Genomic DNA, 27,573 nt, shown 5'->3' on the forward strand with positions numbered 1-27,573 from the left:
CTGGGTTGGTTCCCTCTATGCTCTGCTGGCCTATGAGAACCAGATAATAGACCAACCTTGCTAAAAATGTTGTCACTAAGGAAGGGCAGAAATTGGGGACATGACATTTCCCCAACCATTCACGGAAGGTGTGATTCAAGCAAAACCAAAATGTTATTGGTGCATTTGGGAGTACGAATGGCATGACAAGAACTTAGTGGTCTTAGTGACAATGAAAAGTAGTCTTATGTATGTCTTCTTCCAAGATGTTTATCTGGTGATTGCCTGAACAAGATCAATCTTATAGAAATACACAACACTGTGCAACTCATCAAGAAGTTCATCAACGGTAGGAATGGGGTGCCTATTCTTTACAGTCTTCTTGTTCAGAGCTCTGTAACCTATGCTCATGTAAATAGTGCCATCCTTCACTTTAACCAAAACAATTAATGAAGCAAAGGGATTGGAGCTAGGATGTATGTGACCCATTTTCAAAAATTCCTTGATTGTTTTTTCAATCTCCTCCTTAAAATAGGGTAAATGTTAGTAGGGTATAGTGTTTACTACCTGAGTGTCATCCTCAAGCTCAATGGCATGTTCAAACCCGTGGTGGACGACCTAGGGGAAGGTCTCCGGAAACTGCACTATGCTTATTTAGCATTGTCTGGACATCAATACTGTATTGCAGCTCACTGCTTTGGGAAGGTTTGGTACATACAAAACATTGAGTTGCCCAATGCACATCGCCCTATTTGAATAGAGTCTCCATCCTTCTTGCTGAAACCACTTGAGGACCACCATTGACATAGTCTTACGCATCATTTTCTTGCCATCAACCATAAATTGAAGCTGCATTTGGTCAAAGTCCTAATCATACTGTCTAAGTGATTTATCATTGGAGTTTTAAGATGACATCCATATTGCTAAACTCAAGTATGTAAAAATTGTCTGTTAAAGTGTAATCTTCAATCTGAACTCATTTGGGGAACCACCTTGTTGCAACTCAATGGAAATCCATCAGCAACAATGACAATGAATCCTGGAAAATCTGCAGCTTGTAATCCACGCTTCACTACCAATCCTTCATCAAGAGAATTATGTGTGGCTCCATTGTTGCCCCTTAAGAGCACCTATCAGTCGGAAAGGGTGGCTTTGAGGAACTTCAGATAGAGTGGCACTGCATGGAGTTTCTTTGGCTGTAGTAGTTTCCGATTCTATCTGTTTTGGCTTTTCCTTGTGTTCATATCCTCATCTTTACTGGCCTATTGTACATCTTCTCTTCATCATCAGATATGACCTCAATCAAATGTGCTTTGCTTTTCCCAAGGCAACGATGTCCAGACCCCCATGGTTCCTTGCAAGAGAAGCATAGGTTCCTCCTCAATTCATTCTTAGGCTCTTGGTCTACAATTGGGCTAAAACTTTTCAAGTGCAGCTAAAAATGTGTGACCTCAAGGTCTGGAGCTAATCCAATGGCATTATCCAAGGTATTAGGCCTATATGCCTTGACCAACCCTTTCAATCTGTCACTCAATCATTTTACAAAGAGCACTGTAACTCTCCTTTGTGACATATCTGGAATAATGACTGAAATCTTCTAGAACTAATTAATAGATGACTCCATGTTGCCCATCTATTTTGGTTAAGCCAGTCCCTGTAATAAACTTCTATATCTTTCCTGTCAAAACAAGTAACCGCCCTATTAGCAAATTCTTGATAGGAGTGTATTACTAGTCATAAGATACTCCCTCTAGATGCATTATAGAAAACTGTATACACTTATCTTCTTCCATGGGTTTGACTGCTAAGAATGTACTTATCAACTAGTCTATGTAACCATGGTCTGGCAGTTATCTTTTCGCTTCCATCAAAGGTTGGTCGAGAAACTTTGTTTAAGCATCATTATACTCTACATGTTGAGTGCCTTGCCTGATATACCCTCTAGGACTCCTAACTTGCCTTTCCAAACGGTACCTAGCCTTGTCTTTTCGCTGATTCATAAACTGATTTAGATTCGTTAATTGTCTTACATCAGCAGGAAGATTCCTGTATTCATCACAGGCCACCATAACATCAACTGTAAAGTCTGTTTTTCTTCCTCTACCTCTGGAATTTCTTCTTTTTTGGTTTGCCTTGGCAAAAATCTAAGACTTCTGTTGTACTCACTTCTTGATCTTGTATGATCCACTCTCAGTTGACCCATGGCAGCAATCATTTGATCCTGAAACTGTTCTAACATTTGTTTTTGCCATTGGGAAAAAGTGGTCAAGAAATTATTAAGTTGATTATTCAAATCCCTTGATGGGCTTCTCCTCTCCTTTGAACCATTCCTCCAAGAATTGGGTTATCCTCAACTTCTATTTCTTTCTATTCCTATTGTTTTGCTCTGCACCTGGTGTAGTACCTATGTGGACCAATCTCCCAAGGGTTCATATAATTTATTCAAACTACATGCAACTGCTCTACTGCTGAAAATTGTCATATGATCCACATGCAATAATCTAATCTGACATGCAACCTCATAGGCTAGTAGTATTTGTGGCTCTGGTACTACTGAAATATCCTTCCCTTTGATTTTGATAGAATGTACAGACTTGTCTTGTTTGTATGTACTAAATTAATTCCATGGCATGTATTTGATTGCATTACAATAATATGAATAGGAATTCATAAGATCGAATGAAGTAAATAGTGTTTCAAAAGAAAATGAAATTGCATGGACACTATTGTTGAAATAGACAGATATTTATAACATACTCCCATTCAGATTCAAACAGAAATGAGTATCTAGAATTTTATTGATTGCACATACCTGGAGCTTGTAACAATTCGTTCAAATGATGTTTTCAATTATTTATTGCTGTAAATTGGAGATAGGCATCAGATTTCTGTGTTTGCAGACTTAGGTGACGATTTCCTTGTATGCCAATATGCTGCCAGCTGGGTTCTAGGAAGAGGGACGCACTCTTGAGAAGGAGAATGCTTCAAATTCCTATTTAGATGCCTCTGTTTTGTTCTACATCACACCTTTCAGCAACAGCCTTAGGGGTAATTGATATCACCAAAAAACATGAAACTCTGTGAACAGAACAGAAGTTGCAGACTGCCCCTCCAGATTTGAAAGCTTCAAACCTATAACCCTAGCAATGTCATTAAATCTGAAGTCTTGGGGTTTCGTCCAGACCTTGCAGCTTCTAGTGGTATTATCCCAGAGCAGAGAATTCCTTGTGCATTACTCAAAGAAAGCTTTAACATGAAGGAAATCCTAAATAATTGAATGCCTTCTATCCTTGCCACTGATACCTTTTATAAGCCTTTAACTTCTATTTTCCCTTTTTTGACAAAAGCCTTCAAAATAGCAATATCTCAATCTTGCCGTCGATTATTAACTTAGCTTATAATATTTAATTCGCCACGTGTTTAGCTGCCCCAATCAAATAATTCAACATGAATTAAACATGAATAGTAATTAAACTTAGCTTATAATATTTAATTCGCCATGTGTTTAGCTGCCCCAATCAAATAATATTTAATTCGCCTCATGTTTAGCTGCAATATCCTAAATAATTGAATGCTTTCTATCCTTACCACTAATAATGGTCCCATAATAGTAATTAAACATGAGTTAGGAGTGTAACAATAGCTTTTTCCACATATTTAACTATTAACTAATTTCCAGAGTTATTCCTTGCCTTTGCCTATGGGAATAAAATAAACCGGAATTATTATTTATTGTTGTGCTAGGCAAAGTGGGTGTTACAGCATCCAGCTGATTTGCTGCTACTTTTAAGATTCTCAAACTGCTCCACAAAGGTGAGAAGATGTACAAAAGACTTGTCCTTTGACCCATCTATTGATGAGTTTTCTTAAACTGCTCCTGGATGCTCTCAACTGGCTCCAACTTGATAAAAAAGCTTCCTAAATTCCCTCAACCATAGTTCAACTTATCTCCGATATCTCGCCGATAAGTGAACTTATCACAAGAAGTTATGGATGGCGAGAAACTACGTAAAGATATCACAGATGATAATTTTCAAGTTATTGCCACCAATTTGCTAAAATATTGCAGATATATCGCCATCTCGGTGATAAATAGACAACTTCTCGGCCTGATATGGTTTGAGAGTCAATTTGTAGGATTTTCAGGCTTTTGTTGATAGTCTGATAGTATGATGGATATGCATATGATGCAACTTTTTCTCACAAATATACCTACAATACTTATAGTATGTCATCAACACAGTGGATATAACCATCATGGACTATCTTAATATAATTTATTTCACTCTGCTATTTTGCATATATATTTTCTCGATAGTTTTTGTAGGATTTTCATGAGTACTCCAAGCGATGTGCATGATGAATTGACCAGATCTATACATACCTAATATGCTACTTGGATTCTCAAAGATACCTATGAGACAACTTTTTCTCACAAATAGTATGATGGACATGCATATGATACCTACAAAACTTGTAGTATGTCATCAACACAGTCAATATAACCATCATGGACTATCTTAATATAATTTATTTCTCTGCTATTTTGCATATATATTTTCTTGATAGTTTTTGTAGGATTTTGATGAGTGTTCCAAGGATATAGCCGTGGCTTAGATTATAAGTAAACAATGATATTTTTAGTTTGCTTTAGAGTTCTGACTATCAGACTATGGCTATGAGCCATCAACATTCCACATGAGGATGCAATTTTGTATCCTATTTGTATTTATATATACCTAGATCAGCTTGTTTGCTTGTTCGCTCATTTACTGATTCATTAGATGCATCTCCTTATTGAATTTTGTAAAACAAAAATTAATTTCCAATTAAATTTGAGCAATTTTTTAAGTTCCCGATATTTTCCTGAGAAGTTCCCGACTTATCTCCGATATTTGCCGATATCTTTTTTTAACCCTCGGCGATAATTTGCTGATAACGATAAGTTGAACTATGCCCTCAACCACTTGAATAAGTCTTCAAACTACCCATTTCTCTCATTGAGTGCTTCAACTCCCTCCATGATTATAGGATGTGTTTCGATGCCTTCATTTGAGTTGAAAAGGTCCTGGTTCGGATGGACACAAAAATGGCCATTAAAAACCTCCAAAAATGCTTCAAACTGAGTCTTTATTGCTTGAAATTGCTGCCCACATGTGCTCCTGACTTAGAGGTGTCCTTATGCAAGTAAAAACCCCTTAGAAGCAACCCTAAATACTCTTTTATAAGTGTTACTCCTTCTGCCCAAGGTTCTTAGTAGTGTTGCTATTAAATTTCAAGGAATTCATGCTTGCACACTAAGAATAACTGACAATAAGACCTTTCTTTTGTTGCAGCTGAATGCCTCTTTCATTTCCTCTTTATCATACATGTATATAATAACTGCATTCTTACACACTAAGAATAACTGACAATAAGAAGGCCTCTTTCCTTTAGACTGCCATCTTCTTCACAAAATCACCTTACCTCATAGGACTGTTATCATTGTGCTTAGTCATGCTCACTGTTTCTGTGTCAACTTCATTGATATTTCATCAATTGCTTCTTTGGCTTGGAATGTATGGCTGCTCCATTTATGCATTTTATCACTATGACTGTTCATGTATTCTTTTTGATCATCTGAGGTATATGGCTATCAATTATACATGCCTTTTGAGGTACTATCATGACAAAACACTATCCTCTGTTTCTACCAAACCTCCTAGCTGCCACTCTTTTCTTTGTTCTCCAGCAACAATGATTATTCTTGTACTAACAGTTCTACATTATCACATAATATATACCACTGTCCTCTGGAAACATATAGTAAACATATAATGTGAGCGAGGAGTTCAATGCATTTGCACAGGCTAATTTTCTTTTTTATCTTTCTCGTTCATTATATCTTATGCTTGCGTGGAGAATGCAGTACACATGAGGACTTTTAAACAATCTTTCTATGGCTTCTCATTGTTCCATTATTGCTGATCTGCTGCCCTGAAAGATCACTGAACAATCATCATACAAGGTTTTTCTTTTGATGAACTGCTGCCTTCATGCTCTTTGCTGTCCATGATTCTAATCGATGGTTGTTTCTTTGTTATAAGCTTCCTGACCCCTAGCATGCTAATTTTCCACAAACACTTCCATATATAGCATCTGCCCGAGCATATTGTTATATTTCTTTCCTTGCTTTGTCTGTCTCATCTCTCCAAGATCATCACTAACCAAGTCTTTATAAGGGTTGCATGATTTTGATATATGCTACTCTAATGCTAATATCTTCATATGGCCTATGAATTCTATCCCCTTGTGTTACATCCCAATTTTTGACCCAATTTAAAATGTTCATATAGCCGTTGAGGTTTCATGTGCAGTCAGTTGACAGTTGAAATTTGTTATAATCATGTGAAATGGTAAGATGGTTAATCGTTATAATTTCATATGAAGATGACATGCTAGTTAACCGTTATGATGATATTTTAAAGCTATTGCGGATAGTTGGTTATTTATCATAAATTCATGAGAATTGAAAATGCGGTTAACCATTATGATCATTTACGATTAATAATTTGTTATGGTAATATGATTTAATAGTAGATAATTTCCTTGTAGGGAGCACGTCAAAGGGGTGGAAGCATTGTTAGAAAAGAATTGGGCACAGGGGTATCACCATCACTGGGCAAATGGGTAGGAATCTTGAATCACCATGGTTGAGGACCTAGCGCTAGCATAACAAGATACACACATTGGACAGGCATGAGCTAGTTGGACAATCAATAAAATATTAAACATTTAAACATAATCAAAATACGTACCTTTAGATGGTTTATGTTGGCATTCTCATCATTTCATTATATATATATATATATATATATATATTAAATGCACATAAGTATAAAAGTATGATGCCACCATAGTATTAAATTAATCAAGCTCATCTCTATTAACATATGTATATGTAAATATGCATATGCATTGAGAGGATATGAAAATAAAATAATCTCCCAAGTATACACATATTTAGACATGCGTATCCTAATAGGTATAACCTTGGACACAATAATAATATGATGTCACCATTTGAAAAAAATAAAAAATAAAAAATAAATATATATATATATATATATATATATATATGTGCAAATATATATATATATAATTATAAATTATTCTTTTGATTAAGAGACCTTCGAATTCTTCCTCATAAATATAAATCTCTATGAGAGACGAGGAAACACTTGGCATCATTCTTTTAAAAACCGGTGAACCAAGAAGCCAATTATCCTTTCTATAATTGCTACCAAGAGCCGTGGCTTCCTTAAGCCTTCTTCATTATTTGGTATGTGATATATGTTCGAACATACATTGGAGAGCAGACATCCCGATTTTGGATTTTACTTCCATTTCCTCTTCTTATTTTCTTCCTTTTCCTTGCGATTTATATTGAAGTAGAACCAAGCTTCTAAATCTGATATTTGTATGGTATTCGAACCAAAATTCCCTATTTAAGGAGACGATTTCGAGAGTTGGCCTTTCAAAGTCAAGCAAGTACCCATTCTCTTCCATTGATCAGATTATGTGATCTGTCCTTTTAAACTTACTTTGATATATGTTTTACATTCGAAAGTATCGATGCAAGAATAACTTGCATGATTTCCAAATAATGATGCTCGACCTTGATGTAATTTAAGTCTATCGAATAGTACATTTGATCAAGCATACCAAGATATTTCACCATGTTAAGTCTGAACCACATATACATGTCGTGCTATGGTTTCCTCCTTACTTCAGCTATTCTTTCAGATTTGAGTTATATCCTTTGAAGTTTCTTGAGTCTTAAGGACTATATTGTGCCAGTACTGGAATATTATTTCCATCAGCTGAGTTTTAGTAGATGAATTGATATCCTCTATGATTAGACACCCAAGACTCACCTGGTTGGTTGGCCAAGAAAAAGGGCAAAGAGGTGGAAAGAGAGTTCTGGAAGAACAAGAAAACAAAATTAGATTTGATATGATAATTTTATTACTTTTAAAGAAACTATTCAATAGCTCATGTTGTCCAATTCATATACTTTTTTGTCAAGTCGAGTGGTGAAATTAAGTACCAGGATGCTCAGTGGCTGGACAAGGTGTTCCACGTCTATTTTGGGTAGGGAGGGCCTTTCTAGTTAGAGAAAGTATCGGGGATAAGTTTAAGGTCTGTGGTTGGGAGGTTAAGCCCTTGACAATGTTTCCCCTCCCCACAAGATGTCAGGAGGTGCATTAGACAAAGATAAGTTAAGCATTCAAACATTTATTGGTAAGAAGTATTTTACTTTGATGATGTTTATTTAAGTAGAAGATATGATGGATTGACTTATACTAGTGATTCCGTTATTTCCTTTAATGAAAGTAACTTTTCTCGTCAATGTAATTAGTAACCAGTTAGATCGGTTGATCTTCCAATTGAATATGGAATCTATCTACATGCAAGAGATAGGTTTATCTTATGGATTGTTGTTTCAGTCTTCCATTTGTGTGAATAATGAATATGAGCATATTATCTAATTGAATGTTATTGTTATAGTTAGCAATGGAAGAAGGGATGATGCAGTGGTATTTGATGCCCTGAATGATACAATGGCATTTGACACCCTAAATGATTTAGTGGTATTTGATGCCCTAATTGATACATTGGTATTTGATGCCCTAAATGATATAGTGGTATTTGATGTCCTAAATGATATAGTGGTATTTGATGCCCTAATTGATACATTGCTATTTGATGCCCTAATTGATACAGTGATATTCGATGCCCTAATTGATAAAGTAGTATTCAATGCCTTAAATGATATAATGGTAATTGATGGTAATGGTGTTTCGATAAAGTGATATAGCTATTTGTTCCTAATCAGCATATATGTTTGAACCTGGGTTTTGCAAAAGCATCCCTAGGTGGATTTTGGTTTGGAATTCTACCGTATGTGGATTTTTCCCTTGTTAAAATCATTGATGGTGTTTTTCAAATTGTTAGTTATGAAATTTTCTGTTTAACTGTTTTGTAAGCATTAATCTCATTCACATGAATATAACTGTTATAACTATCTTCTTATGAATATGAAGTATTAACTGTATTTCCTTGATATGACATGATGCTAGTTAAGACTTGGAAAAAGTGGATGTTACATATGGTATCAGAGCTCTGGGTTCCACGCTAAACCTTGGGCCCAACACTGTTTTAGAGAAACTAATAATGTAATGTTGAAAAGAGATTTATTTTACGTAACTGAATAATTTTACAATCAAGCTGAAAAAATCACATTGGGAAATCATCCAGAATAGCTGAGAAGGGCTGAGATGATGGTGTGGTCCATATGAAATGGACATATGGATAAATTGCAAAATCATAAAGATGAATCAGAACTAAGGAAAATGACATGATTGACAAGTCGAGAGGTGGTGATCGGGTTATTCATTTGCCCATCTAAATCCGTGGCCAAGGTATATTAAAGGTATGCTTGCCTAAATGGATCGCTAAGAGGTCTGTGGTGCTAGCTGACAGGGAGAAGGTTGTTGGAGGTATATCCTCAACCTTGTCTGTTGCTGAGCGAACACTCCTAGGATGCTTGGATGACAGGACCAAAATGGTATAGGTGCCTTATCCCAAGAGGGAGGGCCATTCTCAGTAGAGAATGAGGAGATTAAACTAGGTCCAAATGTCAAAGCTTGCACAATACAAACCAATTGCTATAACCTTGATGCGATGTTATCTAAACCTTGAGGGTGACTAGATATCTCTTTTCAGTTGCATGTTTCCAACATTATACTTTATGCAATTTTAATCCTGTTCATATGAAATGGTAGTAATATTTTGTTATCAATTTTGGACTTGAATTGAAGGAAAAATAAAATAAAATTGTGAACCATGATTTTGAGATCTCTTTTAAATTAATCATGATAATCCTTTCTGATGTTGATTAAATGACAAGAAGGCCGTTTTGTGCGCCAGTATGGAGTTATCACACCTGCATAACTAAAACTATCAATGCTTATTTATAGATGTAAGTTTTGTTGGGCTTAAGTTTTTTCTTGAAACATTACATTGACAAGATGGGCATGAAAGCTTAGGTCACATAAATGGAAAGATAAACTAACAAATATTTATAGGTGAATGATGAGCATGCTCAAACGAGCTACTCGATAAGAACCCTATGTGAATTTGTTTTAGATGCCTATGATCAATCTGTAACCCAAGGATGGGTTGAGCTAAGAAATTTTAGCATGAAAGGTAGAGTTCTATGGAAATTTAAGAGTTTTGAGGACTTAGAGTCTAAGCCGCAATCAGAACATGGTAGACAAAACATACAAGCATCAAGTTGCACGCCATCTCAGGAATTGCATGTGGGCATGTAGTCCAAGTGGTAAGAGATTGGGATACATATAGTGTGGCACCATGTTAAACTTAACCTCTATGAGTTTGATTGGATGTATATATCATGTTTATACCTTTTGACACACTATTGTACATGTTTAATACACATGCGATATTGATTTTATATAATGGAATATCAAGACATACTGGGTTGTTTTATAGATGAAGTATATTTCTACCATGAGATGATTATCTTAATGAAAATGTTATTGTGATAAGATGGGCATAGAGGCTGAGGTTACATGAATGGAAAACAGGGACACTAATTTTTTTTCCAGGTGATTTGCGAGTTTACAAGGATGATCTAGTCATTAATGAGTACCACATGCCAGATGGTATGTATGAGTGATTTAAAATATGTGATCAAGTTATGATCTAGAACATGTTAGTTGAGGAATTACAATTTTAAATGTTTATCATACTCTCAATTATTGAACATTGGAAAATTCTCTTATATGAGATATTAATATGAGAATTGAACTAAAGATATTGTTAGTGTCTACATGAGTATGACAGGAATATGAAATAGAATATCCTACAACATGATCAACTCAAGTGATGCTAAGATGACCACAAGTATGGTAAAGTAAACTCAGGTGAGTGTGTTTAATTTTATGGTATCATGCAAGCATCTTTCTAGAAGCATTGAAGTAAAGGAATAATATACCTTGATTTTGGTCATGACTTAGATTTTGACTCAAATTTGAAAAGAAATGATATCATGATGCTATATATACATCTTGTATTTGGAAATTTTTTTTAGTGTCTAAAGTTGCAGAGATCATTGAAGACGATGAAACACAAAGGGGAATGGTATGTTACATCCCAAATTTTGGCCCAATTTTAAATGTTCCTTTATAATGTTCGTTACAATTTCAAGTTCATCAAGGACGATGGAACACAAGAGAAATGGTATGTTACATCCCAATTTTTTACTCAATTTAAAATGTTCATACAGCCATTGAGGTTTCACGTGAAGTCAGTTGATAGTTGAAATTTGTTAGAATCATGTGAAATGGTAAGATGGTTAATCGTTATAATATAATATGAAGATGACATGCTAGTTAACTGTTACAATGATATTTTAAAGCTATTGCGGGTAGTTGGTTATTTGTCATGAATTTGTGAGAATTAAAAAGGCGATTAGCCATTATGATCATTTATGATTAATAACTTGTTATGGTAATATAATTTAACTGTGGAGAATTTTCTTGTAGGGAGCACGTCAAAGGGGTGGAAGCATCGCGAGAAAATAATTGTGCATTGAGGTATCACCATCATTGGGCAAATGGGTATGAATCTTGAATCACCATGGTTGAGTACCTAACGACTGCATAGCAGGATACACACATTGGACATGCATGAGTTAGTTGGAAAATCAATAAAACATTAAACATTTAAACATAATCAAAATGCGTACCTTTAAATGGTTTAGGTTGACATTCTCATCATTTCATTATATATATATATATATATATATATATATATATATATATATATATATATATATATATATATATATATATATAATGCACATAAGGATAAAAGTATAGTGCCACCATAGTATTAAATTATTCAAGCTCATCTCTATTAACATATGTATATATAAATATGCATATACATTGAGAAGATATGAAGATAAAATAATCTTCCTAGTATACACGTATTTAGACATGCATATCCTAATAGGTGTAACCTTGGACATAATAATAATATGATGTCACCATTCAAAAATTATATATATAAAATTATAAGTTATTCTTTTGATTAAGAGACCTTCGAATTCTTCCTCATAAATATAAATCTTTATGAGAGACAAGTAATACACTTGGCATCATTCTTTTAAAAACCGGTGAACCAAGAAGCCAGTTATCCTTTCTATAACTGCTACCAAGAGCTGTGGCTTCCTTAAGCCTGCGATTTATAATGAAGTAGAACCAAGCTTCTGTTTCTAATATTTGTATGGTATTCGAACCAAAATTCCATATTTAAGGAGCCGATTTCAAGAACTGGCCTTTCAAAGTCAAGCAAGGACCCATTCTCTTCCGTTGATGAGGTTATGTGATCAGTCCTTTTAAACTTAATTTGATATATGTTTTGCATTCAAAAGTATAGATGCAAGAATAACTTACATGATTTCCAAATAATGATGCTCCATTTTGATGTAATTTAAGTCTATCAAATAGTACATTCGATCAAGCACACCAAGATATTTCACCATGTTAAGTCTGAACCACATAAACATGTCATGCTATGGTTTCCTCCTTTAGTTGTTCTTTCAGATTTGAGTTATATCCTTTGAAGTTTCTTGAGTCTTAAGGAGTGTATTGTGCCAGTACTGAAATATTATTTCCATCAGCTGAGTTTCAGAAGATGAATTTGTTTATCGTAATGGTAAAGAAATCAACGCATACAAACAATGAACACGAACAGCAGAATTATATTCGCAATAGTAGATGAATGATGCTTTACAATGATCCCAGATGGGATATAAATACTACCGCCAAACCTTCCCGAGGGAGTCCGTCGGCCACAAATATTCTATCCGCTACAAATTATTTACCGACGACGTCGGCTACAGAATACAAAAACACCGCCGGACATCACCCCGTCAGCTACAGAATACAAAACACCGCCGGACATCACCCCGTCGGCTACAGAAACACCGCCGGAACCATCCAATCGGCTGACACCAACCCCCCTAAAAAGAAAAGTCATCTCCAGACGACAATTACAAAATATCTGAGACAAATTAACAAATAAAATATATCATCAGAATGACTACAACAAGAGAAATATGCTTCTGACACATCATTGTCACCTTCGTCCCGTGCCTGTAGCCTCTGCTAACACAACACTGCCTCCTTGATGAAGCTGACCTTGATAGCCACCCATGCTGCTTCCTCTGCTTCCAACACTGGGTCCACTGAGCTAAGTGTTACTGCACTGCCTCCAACTGGATGATTAGCTCCTCTCGAGCTCTCTACACATCCACCAAGACAGCCTCCCGGCCAACACCTACTCCCAGTGCCTCGGTACACAAACGGTCTATGCTTGCAGCAACTTCAACTCTTCTCAACTGGTCAGACTCCCACGACTGATATCTGCCACAACTGGGGGTCCAGGGGGCAACGCCCCCGGCGGGGTCGAGGGGTAGCGCCCCTCGTCACCAAGACCAAATTAGCACTTCGCAACCCACCCAGAAATGCACGGAACACACCATTTCTGTCATTCTCTGCCGACTCTACACTCTTTCTGGCAACCACTGATGCGTCCCCTTCCCTTTGGCACCATCTGTAATCTGTCGTTTTTTTTTTTTTTTTTTACAATTTCTCCTTCCTGACGAAATTAGTGTGCCTCTCGAAACTCTTGACGAAAATCCTAATCCTTTGGATGGAAACTGCCGAGCGCACAAATTGAGAACCGCCAATCGGCAAAAGAATGATGGCCAACTGCCCAAGAACAGCCTTCCCCCGTATGCCGACGCCAGTTGCATTGTTCAACTAAAGCACAGAGAAAACCCAAGAAAGCGCATCGAAATCTTGTATTCCCGTGGAGAAGTTTGCTGGTAGGAGGAGTTTTCTAAGTTCTATGCCTGCGGTCCTCTTCCTTTTACCAGCGGAGACTTTTGGTGAGACTGTTTTCTTTTAAGCCCGTGGCCTTCCTATTTATTGGCGAAGACTGCTCGCGCGGAAGAGGTTTTAGGAGGTTCCAAAGGAAAAAACAACAAAACAAAAAAAAATGTTAAGCCCGCGGGGCCTGCTTCGGCAGAGGGCGTCAAGTTTTGAGAGCCCGCGGACAGGCTGCCCGCGAGGTTTTTATTAACCTGCGGACAGACTGTTCGCAGGGTCTTCCTTTTGTCGCCCACGGACAGCTGTTGCCTGCAGGGCCTCTGTCTGTTACGCCCGCGGACAGACTTGCCCCCTTTTTTTTTGGTTTTTGTTTTTTTAATTTTTAATTTTTTCTTTTTAATTTAAAAAATCAAATTACAGAGGTGCCTCCATTTGCCTCCAGGCATCGCCATTCTGCAACGATGACGGAGTCAGCTGGCCATCCTGTGACAGCGACGGAGTCTTCCTGGCACCATATATTTTGAATTTGGATCTGTTGACTGCCAGAGGTACCTTCTGCCCATCCAAAGTTGATAATCTGATCGCTCCATTGTCGCCGACCTTTCGAATCTGATATGGTCCAACCCATCTGCCCTTAAACTTTTCCACTTTGATTTCATTCTGACCGTCGTACGCCTTACACTTGTTCTGTGCCACCTCCGTCGCCCACTGTGCCTGCGGTCGTCGCGCAACTGGATTATTTCCTTGCTGTCGGTGCCCTTCCACTAATTTTATGTTGCGGTGTAACCTTTTCTTTCCGTGCGGTCTATTCACCATGTACCAGATAGTGGGATGTTTCGTTTTTCTATGTTCAAACTGTATGTTCTTCCCCTCAGCTTCAGCCATGGCAGCTTTTCCTTCTTCCACTTCCCTGCATTCCTCCGGACATTCATTTTTCTGTGTTTTGTCACGTTCGTCGACCGTTAACATATTGTAACTCAGAAACAGTTCGTAGTCTTCTATCTGCCAGTGGAACAGGCCATTCACCGAGTCCAGGTCGTCGTCATTCGATCCTCCATCAAGTCTCAATACTCCCTCTTCGTCTGGTTCCATTCTCCTCTTTGCTTCGTCATCACTTTCGCTGTCACTCTCTAAATCTGACGATGCTGCCTCCTCACCGACCATTTGTGTATGCAGGTCAATTGTGAATCGTTTGCCTCCGTGCTCCATTGATAGGGTATTTCGTTTCCAATCATGTTTTACTTTTGCTTGCACCAACCAATCCCGTCCCAGAATAGCATCATATCCTTTTCTTTTTAATGGAATGACCACAAAATCCAATAAAAATGGTTGCGTACCAATTGTTACCAGTTGCGCTTTCAGAATTTCCAACGGTTTGATTCCATGTTGGTCTGCCGTGAGCAACTGAAATGCAGGTGGCCACAATTTCAGCTTTCCCAACTTCTTCCAAGTATCCTCCGGCAACACGTTCACGCCGGACCCTTCGTCGACAATTGTGTCTGTCAAAACATTTCCCAAAATCCCCATCTCGACGATCGCCGGATGCCGTCCGGATGTGAGTGCCAGCAGCATTGGGTCTGTTGTCATCACTTCCCTACTATCCCTTCCTGTGTCCTCCAGTGCTTTTGGAAACGGTGTATGATTCAGAATGGCCGTCCGTAATTGGGGCATTGTGAGAATGAGGTCACTTATCTTGACCGGTATCTTCGTTTGTAAGATCTGCCGTACAATGTTTTGTTCTGGGAAGTTCCTTGCCAAGGTGCTAGTGATGTCCTTCAACTGAGATGTCCCTACCGACGATGCCTTTCCAATTTCTGCCTGCGCTTCCCCCAATTTTCTTTTTTCCTTCGTCGGCAGTTTTGCTTGCCTCCGCATAATTGCCAGAACCTCCTCTACATCCGTGCCAACAGTGATCAAGTTTACTCCAGCCTTTGGACACTTGGAATCTTCGTGATCGTCGGGTTCGCACCATCTGCATAATAATTTGGGTGTGTTTGCCGCTGTACAATCCCGTGCAAAATGACCCCACAAATTACATGCTCGGCATTGAACGATCGGCCGTTTGTTTGAATCATACTGAGTTCGACTTTGGCTCCCATTATTATTGTTATTATTTGCATTGTTATTTTGCCCTCTGCTATTATTCCTGTATCCTCCAGATATAGCACCGGCGGTATTCGTGTTTCCGCTACTACCCGACAGGGAAGCCTCCTGTGTGAGAAGCACCTGCGGAGATCCTCTTGTCTTCATGTTAAAGGGGCAGTCTTTTGTTGAATGGCCCATGATCTGACAAATGTCACAAAATTGGTCTTTTGGACACGATCCTTTAATATGGCCGTCGGTCTTACATTCTGTGCACCACAGTTCACTTCCTTTTGGCTCCTGCATATTTTTAAACTCCATCATGCGAATCATATCCTTCTGTAGGGCCCGAACTTTCTTGCTGCTGCCTTCGTCGTCGCTGCTATCATCTCTGGTAGGCTCGTCGTCATCAGAATTAGATGAGCTAGTTTTCTTCCTCTTTGTCTTCTGTTCACTTTCAAGATCCAGTGCTCTGTTATACGCGTCCACATACGACAACGGTGGCACAATTTTCATTTTCCTCTGCAATTTCGATTGTAGGCCATTCACGAACCATCTTTTTTGCAATCCGTCCGCTGGCTTACTTTCCATTTTGTTTATTAAGTGTTTTAATCTCCTGGCATAGACACGAACAGTTTCGTGTTTCCCCTGTTTGGTATTGAAAATTTCTGCTACGATTTCATTATCATCCCGCAAGAGTTTAAACTCTGCCAAGAACTCCTTTTTAATGTTATCCCAGCTATTTAGCTTTTGTTGATCCGTATCCGAAAATCAATCAATTGCCACGCCTCGTAGGGTTGCCGGAAATTGTCTCATCCAGTTGTCTTCATCAGTTATGCTATTTGCCCTCCAGATCGTTTCACATGTTTTGCAATGTCGAATGGGATCGGCCGTACCATCGCCATTGAACTTCGGCAGTTTCTCTTTTGGTCCCGCCATCACAATTGGTTTCTGTAAACAGGCGTTGCTCGGTCCTGCAACACTGGCGCTCTTCACTCCCACACCGGCGGTCTGCACTCCCACACCGGCGGTCTGTAACAGTCTGTACTCCCACACCGGCGGACTGGTCTCCCACACCGACGGTCTGCACTCCCACACCGACGGACTGGTCTCCCAAATCGGAGGTCTGCACTCCCACACTGGCGGTCTGCACTTCCACACCGGCGGATTGCTCTCCCACACCGGCGGACTGCTCTCCCACACCGGAGGTCTCGATAGTTGCGAACCTTGGTGAAGAAGAAGGATCCTCTGAAATTGTTTCTTGTGGAAGTATATCTCGGACGAAGAGGTCACTCCACGCTCGTGCTCCCTCGGCACTGCGAGCCGTGCGAGTTGATGCTCTTCCGTCTGAATTTTTTTCCCTCGGCGAACACAAATTCAAGAACTCCTCCCGTGCTTCTTCCACCAATTCCACCCGCTGCCGAATCTCCTCTAACAATTCCTCCGCACTTCGGTTTCCGTCGGCGTTCGGCTTGCTGTGCCAGAATTAAATTCTCCTGCGCAGTACGGATTCCATCTTTTCCCTTCGCCTTATTCCGATCCTTGTTAAGCTGATTTGGCATTAATCTTCATTCCTCCCACCTTCCAGATTCTTAAGGCAACGACGCCAAATGTTTACCGTAATGGTAAAGAAATCAACGCATACAGACAATGAACACGAATAGCAGAATTATATTCGCAATAGTAGATGAATGATGCTTTACAATGATCCCAGACGGGATTTAAATACTACCTCCGAACCTTCCTGAGGGAGTTCGTCGGCCACAAATATTCTATCCGCTACAAACTATTTACCGACGACGTCGGCTATAGAATACAGAAACACCGCCGGACATCACCCCGTCGGCTACAAAATATAAAACACCGCCGAACATCACCCCATCGGCTACAGAAACACCGCCGGAACCATCCAATCGGCTGACATGATTGATTTCCTCTATGATTAGACATCTAGGACTCACCCGACTAGTTGGCCAAGAAAAAGGGTGAAGAGGTAGAAAGAAAATTCTCCAAGAACAAGAAAACGGAATTAGATTTGATATGATAATTTTATTACTTTTAAAGAAACTATTCAATAGCTCATGTTGTCCAATTCATAAACTCTGTTGTCAAGTCGAGTCGTGGAATTAAGGACCAGGATGCTCAATGGCTGGAGAAGGTGTTTCATGTCTATTTCGGGTAGGGAGGGCCTTTCTAGTTAGAGAAAATATGGGGATAAGTTTAAGGTCCATGGTTGGGAGGTTAAGCCCTTGACAATGTTTCCCCTCTAGACAAGATGTCAGGAGGTGCATCAGACAAAGATAAGTTAAGCATTCAAACATTTATTGGTAAGAGGTATTTTACTTTGATAATATTTATATAAGTAGAAGATATGATGGATTGATTTATATCAACAATTCCGTTATTTCTTTTCAAGAAAGTAACTTTTCTCGTTAATGTACTTAGTTACCAGTTAGATCGGTTGATCTTACAACTGAATATGGAATACATCTACATGCAAGAGATAGGTTTATCTGAATGATATTGCCATAGTTAGCAATGGAAGGAGAAGGGATGATATAGTGGCATTTGATGCCCTAAATGATGCAATGGTATTTGACTCCCTAAATGATACAGTGGTATTTGATGCCCTAATTGATACATTGGTATTTGATGCCCTAAATGGTACAGTGTTATTTGATGCCTTAAATGATCAATAGTATTTGATGCCCTAAATGATATAGTGGTATTTGATGCCCTAATTGATACAGTGGTATTTGATGCCCTAAATGATATAATGGTAATTGATGGTAATGGTGTTTTGATAAAGTGGTATAGCTATTTGTTCCTAAGCGGCATATATGTTTTAACCTGAGTTTTGCAGAAACATCCTTAGACGGATTTCGGTTTTGCATTCTCCGGTATGTAGATTTTTCCCTTGTTAAAGTCATTGATGGTGTTTTCCAAATTGTTAGTTATGAAATTTTTTGTTTCTATTCTGTAACCATTAATCTCATTCACATGAACATAACTGTTATAACTATCTTCCTATGGATATGAAGTATTAATTGTATTTTTTTGATATGACATGATGTTAGTTAAGACCCGGGAAAAGTGGATGTTACACTTTGTTCGCTAAAGCATTATTACAATTTAGTGGGACTATCACCTTGACTTACTTTTCACTGTGACACTGCTTTTTATATGACTGTTCATGGATGCTCTGAAATCTTTTTGCCTTACCATATGTCATCTGTTTAGTGTATTCTTTCTTGGACTGTCTACTATTTATGACCGCTTTGTGTTTTTTGTTGACATGACATATGAATGACTTAATTTTTCTTGATTTACTTGGTTTTACCCATTTTTTTACCACTATACTCTGCCTTTTCTAACAGGTCACCGACATTGTTATCTTCCCTCTATTCATGTTTTATCACTCATCACTTATCCTTTCTACAAATATGATTGACATTTGTTGGGCTTCAATACAAAACTTCCCACGGTCTGTTGCCAGAACTCTATTTGCATATTCTGTTCATACTCCTGGTGCTGCCCCTACATCAAGAACACGCATGCTTTCGTGCAGTTTCAAGCTAAAAACATGTGATGCCTCCTTTATTTTGGTAAAGGCTTTAGATACACAGTGTTCGCAAAGAAATTCTCTATTGGATCCCAGCAGATACATGTTTGAGCCATTGTCTATTCCATACTGAAAAGTACCGTCGATCTCAACCACATATATACTGTATGATTAATCATGAAGACTGCATTCAAGTTCTGGTAGCTCATTCAGTAGTGATTGATGTGTTTGCAGTTTGAATTTCAATGGACTATAATCTAAATCCTCAAATGCATTTTGTGGTCTACCACATTCCTTTCTTTGCTTTCTTCTGATTGCCACTATCATGGTCGGTTAGATCTGGTATTTAGGAGTAATGATTTTATCTTATAGCTGTCACTGCTACTATCTTTGGCTGTCACTATGGCTTTCCCATCGACCATGCTTTGTATACCCCTGAACTGTCCCTTGATGCTGATGATTTCTTCGTCATTTGATGTTCACGTGAGTCATATCCCTGATTCTTGTGAGTCCTCTCTATCAACTATTACAGATCTGGGCAGCAATATCACTTATTTCTTGGCCCTTTCCTCTGGCACTGTCTACTAGCAGTTGGCATGACTAGTTTGTGATTGTAGCTGCCTTCTATATCTTCATGACCATGGATTGATTTTCCTTTCTTTTTTATTGAGCAATGACTTCATTTGGTCCTATAATAGGCATCTCATGCTATGATGACATCCTTTGATCATGAGGGTCTCGATTCTGTCTGCACACTATGCTTCTTTTCTGCTTTTACTCAGATTTCTTGGATTGCTCTCTTCAAACTAAAAATCCATATGTATTAGCATTTACATTCTCATTATCATAAATGATTATACCATGTATAGTGCTGTCACACATTAAGAGGCTTTAGTTTGGACAAAAGAAGACAAGACAACCTTGAGAATGTAAAAAAGAAAACTCCCAAAACTCATGAATATGCCCATGATGCTGTAAGATCATAAAGACCCTCTTATTCACTATTCACTTTTATCTTGATACAGAAACAATGATCTCTTGGCAAGCTTGATTGAAGCATCAAACATCTAGGAAAATTTACAGTATGACTATTAAGTGAAAGAAAAATATGGAAAAAAGGAACACCATATACCTCTTTCTTGTTGCTGTAGACTGATCACGGGGCTTTTGGAGCAGAACTAACAAACCATTAACCTCTCACTTGAAACTGCAAATCTATAGCTGCCATAAGATCAAGCAAATGAATAAAAAAAATTAAAGCTTCAGGAGCTGCCCAAGACTCCAAACCCACTAAACTTAGAGATAGCTATCATAACCCTTGACCATTACATGATGCCTTCATGGAGGAGAAACTTTAAATGATTTTAAATTGGAACTTAGGGCCTGTTTGGTGAGTGGAATAGGAATACGTATTCTGGAATAGAACGTATTCCTATTCTCCGTTTGGTTCAGCCAATATTTGATGGGAATTCGTTGACCCGAAAATTTATGTTTTCTAAAATTAACAAAAAATGGAATAAGGATACGTATTCCAATAACACCTATTTGGGTGGAATTGCAAAACCCCATTTTTAGGCCAAAATTGGAATACGTATTCCTCTTTTACTTTGTATTCCAATCCCGTTTTGGTGCATCCAAACAAGGAATTCAAAATTTTTGGAATATGTATTCCTATTCCACTCACCAAACGGGCCCTTAGAGAATTCCCTTTCAAATCTGCTCGAGCTTTGTGGAAAACTTAATGAAAGAGGGCGTGGGAATCATCTACTTGACCTTTGATCTATATTAAATCTGGACATCTTAATAAGCTTTTCAAGGAAAAACAAACTTGCAAGGATTGCTAAAATTAAAGACTCATTTGACATTTTGAGAAGATGATGATGCTAAAGGTCATTTAGGGCATGGGAATAAATGGGCTAACAAAAATAGCAGATATATTGTGTTTCCGGCAACTATATTATAGCTTGAAAATTTAATAGGAACATGACAGAAATGCCTATTTATTAATGTATCCAAAAGGTTTTATTCAAGAATAGCATAACTCTAAAACCATTTGAAAATGGAACTCCATCAGAGTCTTTAATTATATAGTTATAAAAAGTCAAACGTTGCTTGGCCAAGACAAACTAAGTTTGATAAAATCGGTTCAGTTTATTTACAACCACATCTACATATAGCCATTTGCAGCCTGAAGTGTGTCATATTGTCATATAATGGATAAACAGGAGAGGCTGTAGCTTCTATTTTAGACCTTGATTTGTGCTCCTGCATGTCCATCTCAAATAAATGCTGTTGGTTCTCAGTCTGGTTTTCTTTTCCAAAACCTTAATACTTTTGATAATTTGAAATATCCAAAAGTGTTCCTAGACCATTTGACATTCCCTTAGAAACCTGTTGTTTTCACTTACTAATTTTATAGAGCTCAACTGTTTGCATATGCCTTCTAATTCAGTCTACCTCAATAAACTGTACAGTTATCTTAGAAACTCATATGGCATTGCCATGGAATGGATGGCCACTATCTTCTCATTGTGCTTGCGAAGTCATTATTTTGTTCATAGCATCCTGTTCTCTGCTTCTATAAGCTGTTATCAGTAATTACAGTTGACTTGTATGCATATTCTTTCTTTTATGTTTTTAGACTCGACAAGCTATTCTGATTACTCAGTGTTGTCTGTCACTCAATTTATGTTATCCAGAAAGCAGTCCAAGCTAGTCCAAAAAATCGATTTGCATGGCACATATGGGCACTGTTTGAGGCTAATCAAGGAGAATATGACAAAGCAAGAAAACTTTTTAGAGTTGGGCACACACTAAATCCCAGGGATCCTGTTATTCTTCAGTCTTTTGCTCTTTTTGAGTACAAATACTCCTCTGCAACTATTGCTCGGGAGATATTCAAGCAAGCTGGTGAAGTTGACCCTCGTCATCAACCAATATGGATTGTAAGATAAAAAAGCAGTACAGCTATATTTTCCTTTTGTCCGTTTCATTTCTTTTTTGTAATGTGTTTGTTTTATTGTGTGCCATGCTTGGCTAATGTTTGAAGGCAGGCTATGTCATGTTTTGAAAAGTGGATCAAATAGATAAAAATGTCTTTGTACCTGGCTCTTTCTCATTGCTTTTATGTTTGCACACACGTCATAGTTCATAAGATTCTAAATGTTTGGTCACACAAATTTTGTTAAGAAATATTAATGCCATTAAATAATAATCTGTACTTTCTACAAGAACCTCCCTCAAGTATCATTACCATCAATGAGTCAAGTACTAAGGAATTGCTTGAATATGTTCTCTAGTTGAATTAACTAAGTGGGAGGATGGGGTGAAAACCTGGAAAATGAGCCCAAATGTATCTCGCCACACTGTTTTAAACCCCCGAAGCAGAAACCAGATGCATCATCAAATTGAATTCAAGTCTGGGAGAAGCAGATATTGAAATGCAGAATGCCTAAACAACTCTGAAGTAATGAACTGATCTAAATCATTATTTTGAAACAGAAGTTTGAGTTGAACAATTAAATATGAAATTTCTGAAACAGCTTGGACCAGAAATGTGCGTCAGTGTCTGCGGGGCAACTTATATGCACCCATATGCAGTGGTAATATTCTAAAGTAACTTATATTCACATTGTAAAGAGGTACAATCTAGTGGCACCATACACGGCTATTCAAAGTTTTGAACAGAGCTTGATATTATTGGAATTGGAAACACTTATTTATTCAGAAAAAGTAATATACGCTAACAAGTACATCAATCTGCTGAAAAGGGAAACGGAACCACCCTATAATAATATCATTGGATATAGATGAGGCAATGCCTAAGAAAAGTGAAAAACGTTTTTGAGAGAGTGTGTCTGCCAACTCAGACCCAAACCCAGGTGACCATGTTCAACTCAGCCTGAATAAAGGTTGCTGTATACTTGTGCACACAATTTTCTCTACCTAGAAAATGATTTTTTGAAGTCTCTAGTAGTCAATTGTACTTCTTTTTTTCCTTTTTAAGTCTCGTAACTTTTGTATACAGAACACTACTCTTTGTGCACTTACTGATTCCCACCACTATACATACACAAACATAGAGAAAGTATGGTATTGCTGGAAATACATGCTATAAAGTACCTAGTTTAATAAAATGGTGGTCTTGTTCCCTCACCTAACAATTATTATTTACACACAACTTCAATTAACAGTCTCCTCTCCTTTAATCTCTTTGTCCCCAAGGCAGTTGCAAGCCTGGATGTCAAAAATGTTGAATATATTCAATTTATCTGAAGATTATTCTTCTCCTGGTAATTTTTTTCTAAAATTTCCAGACAAAAATTATGAAGTTCTTTAATCAGTTTTATTCACCAAGAAAAGTTCTTTAATCAATTTTATTCACTGAGAAACATAGCCTTCAACTTGTTCCATTTTAAATCACAAAACAGTTGCTCCGAGGGTCTACTTTTATCAGTTTGAAATCTTCTTTCAATTAAAATTCTTGCTTCTCAAGGCTAGGACATTCAACTTGGATGTTAACCTTGGAAGTATAGTCATCCCATGGAAGCTTAGCTGCTGGTCTTGATCTTCATTTGGGTTTGCAGATCTGGCAAATTGTTTTTTGGGGGTTGGCTTCATTTTGGGTTCATCCATACAAAAAACACGTAAAATATATATATATATATATATATATATATATATATATATATATATATATATATATATATATATATATATATATATATATATATATTTGTTGCATTCTAAAAGCAGGAATCAAGTTCAGAATACAGTATAATATTATATAATCAACAAAACCAACATGAACTCAAATGTCATTTTAAAACATAAACAAAGTGTGCACCCCTAGTTTAAACCTGATTTATTTCACCTTTTTACTTCACAGTAGTTTTGACAAACAGTTTGCATGCGTCTGAAATGGTTTATTTGTAGTTTTATGTGTTTCCAGTTTGGCATTGGTTTCATACAACATTCATAGCAGATGACATTCAAATACAAGTAATTTTCATTTGTTCATCAATAGAAAAACTACACATATTTCAGCTTAAAGTCTGCTGTTTATATTGCATAGTATAGAGGTTTTGCATCTATAACTGTGCAACATGTCATTAATAATGAACATACAACTTCAGTACTTACAACAGCAATGAAGGTTCTTCTTAACCACAGAAATATGGCTTTTCTTGTGCAGAATCCCCATGCTTAAGGCTAATCGCCTAGCATTAGCTCTCTGCTGTGTTAGACTTCATACAGTCCATCAGAAAATGCACCTTAAGAGGAGGATAATAACTTTAAATAATTGGTCTGTTCCCGTGGATGTTAAATTTGACTAACAGCCAGAAGATTTTGGTAGATGTTCCTGCTTCTCCCTTCCAAAATTTTATCCACCAAGCAATAAAATTACCTTAGCTAAAGAAAATGCAATGCCCAGAAAATCACAGTCATATACCAAGCCCAAAGTGAATCGATCTAGATTAATATATCTAGGCAGCCAGTAAAAGAGTCCAAATACCCATGAAGCTGAAGCTCACACCAAACAAGGGAAGCCCATGCCAAAGGTGAAGATGGCTTGCACCTGAAAGATAATACTCACACCTCCAAAGAGTATGCTCTCGCCTCAATGAGATTAAAAGATGAACCAGAAATAAAGGCTCTCTCTCACATCCATATTTGTAGAATCAAGTCTCTCAGTAATACTCTGATATCTAAGACCATGCCAGGAAAATACTCACATGCCTAACCAATGTACTGAAGTGACCTTGATATTAAATCACCCATTATTGGTGACTCCAATATTAATTGCTTGAAAACCTCAATGGGGCGTCTGGCAGATGATATCAAACAGGGTTGTTCTATGCACCTCATGCAAATGTCTGCAATATATCCAATCTCCTGCATTTTGTGTTCAAAAGAGAGCACAAAAATTTGATAACTCTACCTTGTATGCACTGAGAAATAATTGTGATAGCTCCAAAAAACATTAGATTACGTAGATCTTTCACCTTCGCAGCTAATTTTCTCCATGAGAGTTTTCGTCTTCAGTTAGGCAGAGATGAACCAAGTCCAATCTCCAAAAGCAAAATGGGTTTTCAGAATTTAAAAAAAAAACTTCTGTACATCAAACAAGATCTCACAAGAATTTATAAGCTTTTTAGAAAACTTCCCAAAAACTCCATTATAAAATCACTTTAGTAATCTAATAAGCCTTGAAATTCCAAAAAGTGATCTAATTTTTTCAAACATTTCCGGCACTAAAAGCCACTTTCAAGCATCTCATCATTCAAATTTTTTCATTCTCTTTCTAACATGCTATGACACAAAGGTGTCCAATAATTTTTTTAATTAAAATGGCAGCCTTAGTGAAATTACACCCAAATTGTGACAATGGCTGAAATGCATTGGAATCAAAAAGTGATTGTGTAGGAGTAATCTTGATGATGAAAATAAACCGACCCAGCTGAGTGAATTACTAAAAATAAACACTTTCTCCAAGAATCTCCTAGGTCAATTAGGAAGCTGAAAAATAACATCCAAAGGTGCCATAGAACTCAACTAAACCATTTGAGCTCTTTGATAACATAAAGTTATCACTTTGAATAGGGTAATGCAAACCAAAAAGTCAGTGCCTAGTGCAGAGAAAGAGAACCTGAAAATGGGGACAGTTGTTTCTTCTTGGGGTTGTCGAGGAGAAAAACTCTTTGCAATTTGCCTGATTTCAGTGGTGAAAGATCCACCCTAGGTGGTTATGATTTTAGACAAAGAATGCATTGATTTTGCTTGAGTTAGGTGATGTAGGTTTTGGAAAAAGTGACGGTTTATGTATTTTTCTGAGTTTCCGTAGTGTTTTTGGCGAGTGTGATGAATTTTGGAGTGCTGTTCAAAGTTTTAGTGTATGGCAAGTTGGAATGAGATTTCAGTTCTTGCTGTACCTTTTTATCTACATAGGAACCCTAGTTTTGACTCACATCTCTCAATGGAAGCTGCTTTGCTTATGGGTATTGGTTTAAATATTCTAAGTAGCTAGGTGATGTAGAGTTACATAGAATTTGCAAATTTGGCTAGCATTTGAATATTTCAGGGAGAAGCTACCTGAGTACTAAGCCTTATACTTGTTACCAATTTAGCCTACCTCCTAAATTGCTATGTTAAAATTGCTTATATACTGCACTATGTGTTTTAAGTTGCTGATCATGCATATTACATAATGTTTGAACTTTGGATGCTGAATATGAAGTATAGAAATCAATAAACAAGAGAAATTGATCATTTCTATTCAAATTACATAGAAGTACCAAAATAGTACACTTTTATTGAAAAGTATTTTAGAACCATTTCATAAGGTACAAAATGTTCAAATTTTACGCAGTTCTTGATACAATGCATTCAGACACCACACAAGTTGTGGCAACTCCTAATACAATATTTGAATAAACACATTGCATAAACATAAAAGTACTAGAGAGATAAGGGGAAGGCCTCCATTGCCTGAATGGAAGAGTCATTGTTCTGAATGTTGAAGAAGATTTGAACTCGCATCTCCATTTTTGAATACACTTGCAAAATATAAAGAAGGGGGCCAGTTAATACGAACTGAGCAATGGGGACCATTACAAATATCTCTGTATTACTTAGTGTTTCTACAACATGATTATTCAAATAAATGCATTAAAAGATGCAAAGGCAAGAGAAATATTTGAAACCAAAGTAGGTTTTAATGCTAATAAGTTTGTTTCATGTGCATATAGAGGTATGAATTTTGAGGTTGTTGAAGGATCATGCATAAGATACATGCATGAAGCCTTTCAACTGAGATTTGTAGAGGCCAAGACTAAAGATTTGAGGAGACTATTGAAGGAACACACATAAACTATAGGTGTGGAACCTTCTAGTCAAATTGTGTAGGGGCGAAGACCTTGGGGAGACCGTTGAGGGGGCATACACATGTTACAAGTATGAGACCTTTTGGTTGAACCAAAGCAA

General features: G+C 37.4%; 1 protein-coding gene across 2 annotated transcripts in view; it reads left to right on the plus strand.

Annotated features, from left to right (window-relative positions):
* The window catches only part of HCF107 (high chlorophyll fluorescent 107), a 222,153-nt gene that overhangs the window by 111,953 nt on the left and 82,627 nt on the right, over positions 1-27,573 (plus strand). For both annotated transcript variants that reach the window (XM_089797958.1, XM_089797957.1), the window contains exon 5: positions 22,290-22,535. In XM_089797958.1, the coding sequence (XP_089654084.1) occupies positions 22,290-22,535 (246 nt within the window). The remainder of the gene's footprint in view (positions 1-22,289; positions 22,536-27,573) is intronic.

This window comes from Cupressus sempervirens, chromosome 8, assembly GCF_028749045.1.
Source record: "Cupressus sempervirens isolate cs-2001-9-10 chromosome 8, ASM2874904v1, whole genome shotgun sequence".
NCBI lineage: Eukaryota > Viridiplantae > Streptophyta > Pinopsida > Cupressales > Cupressaceae > Cupressus > Cupressus sempervirens.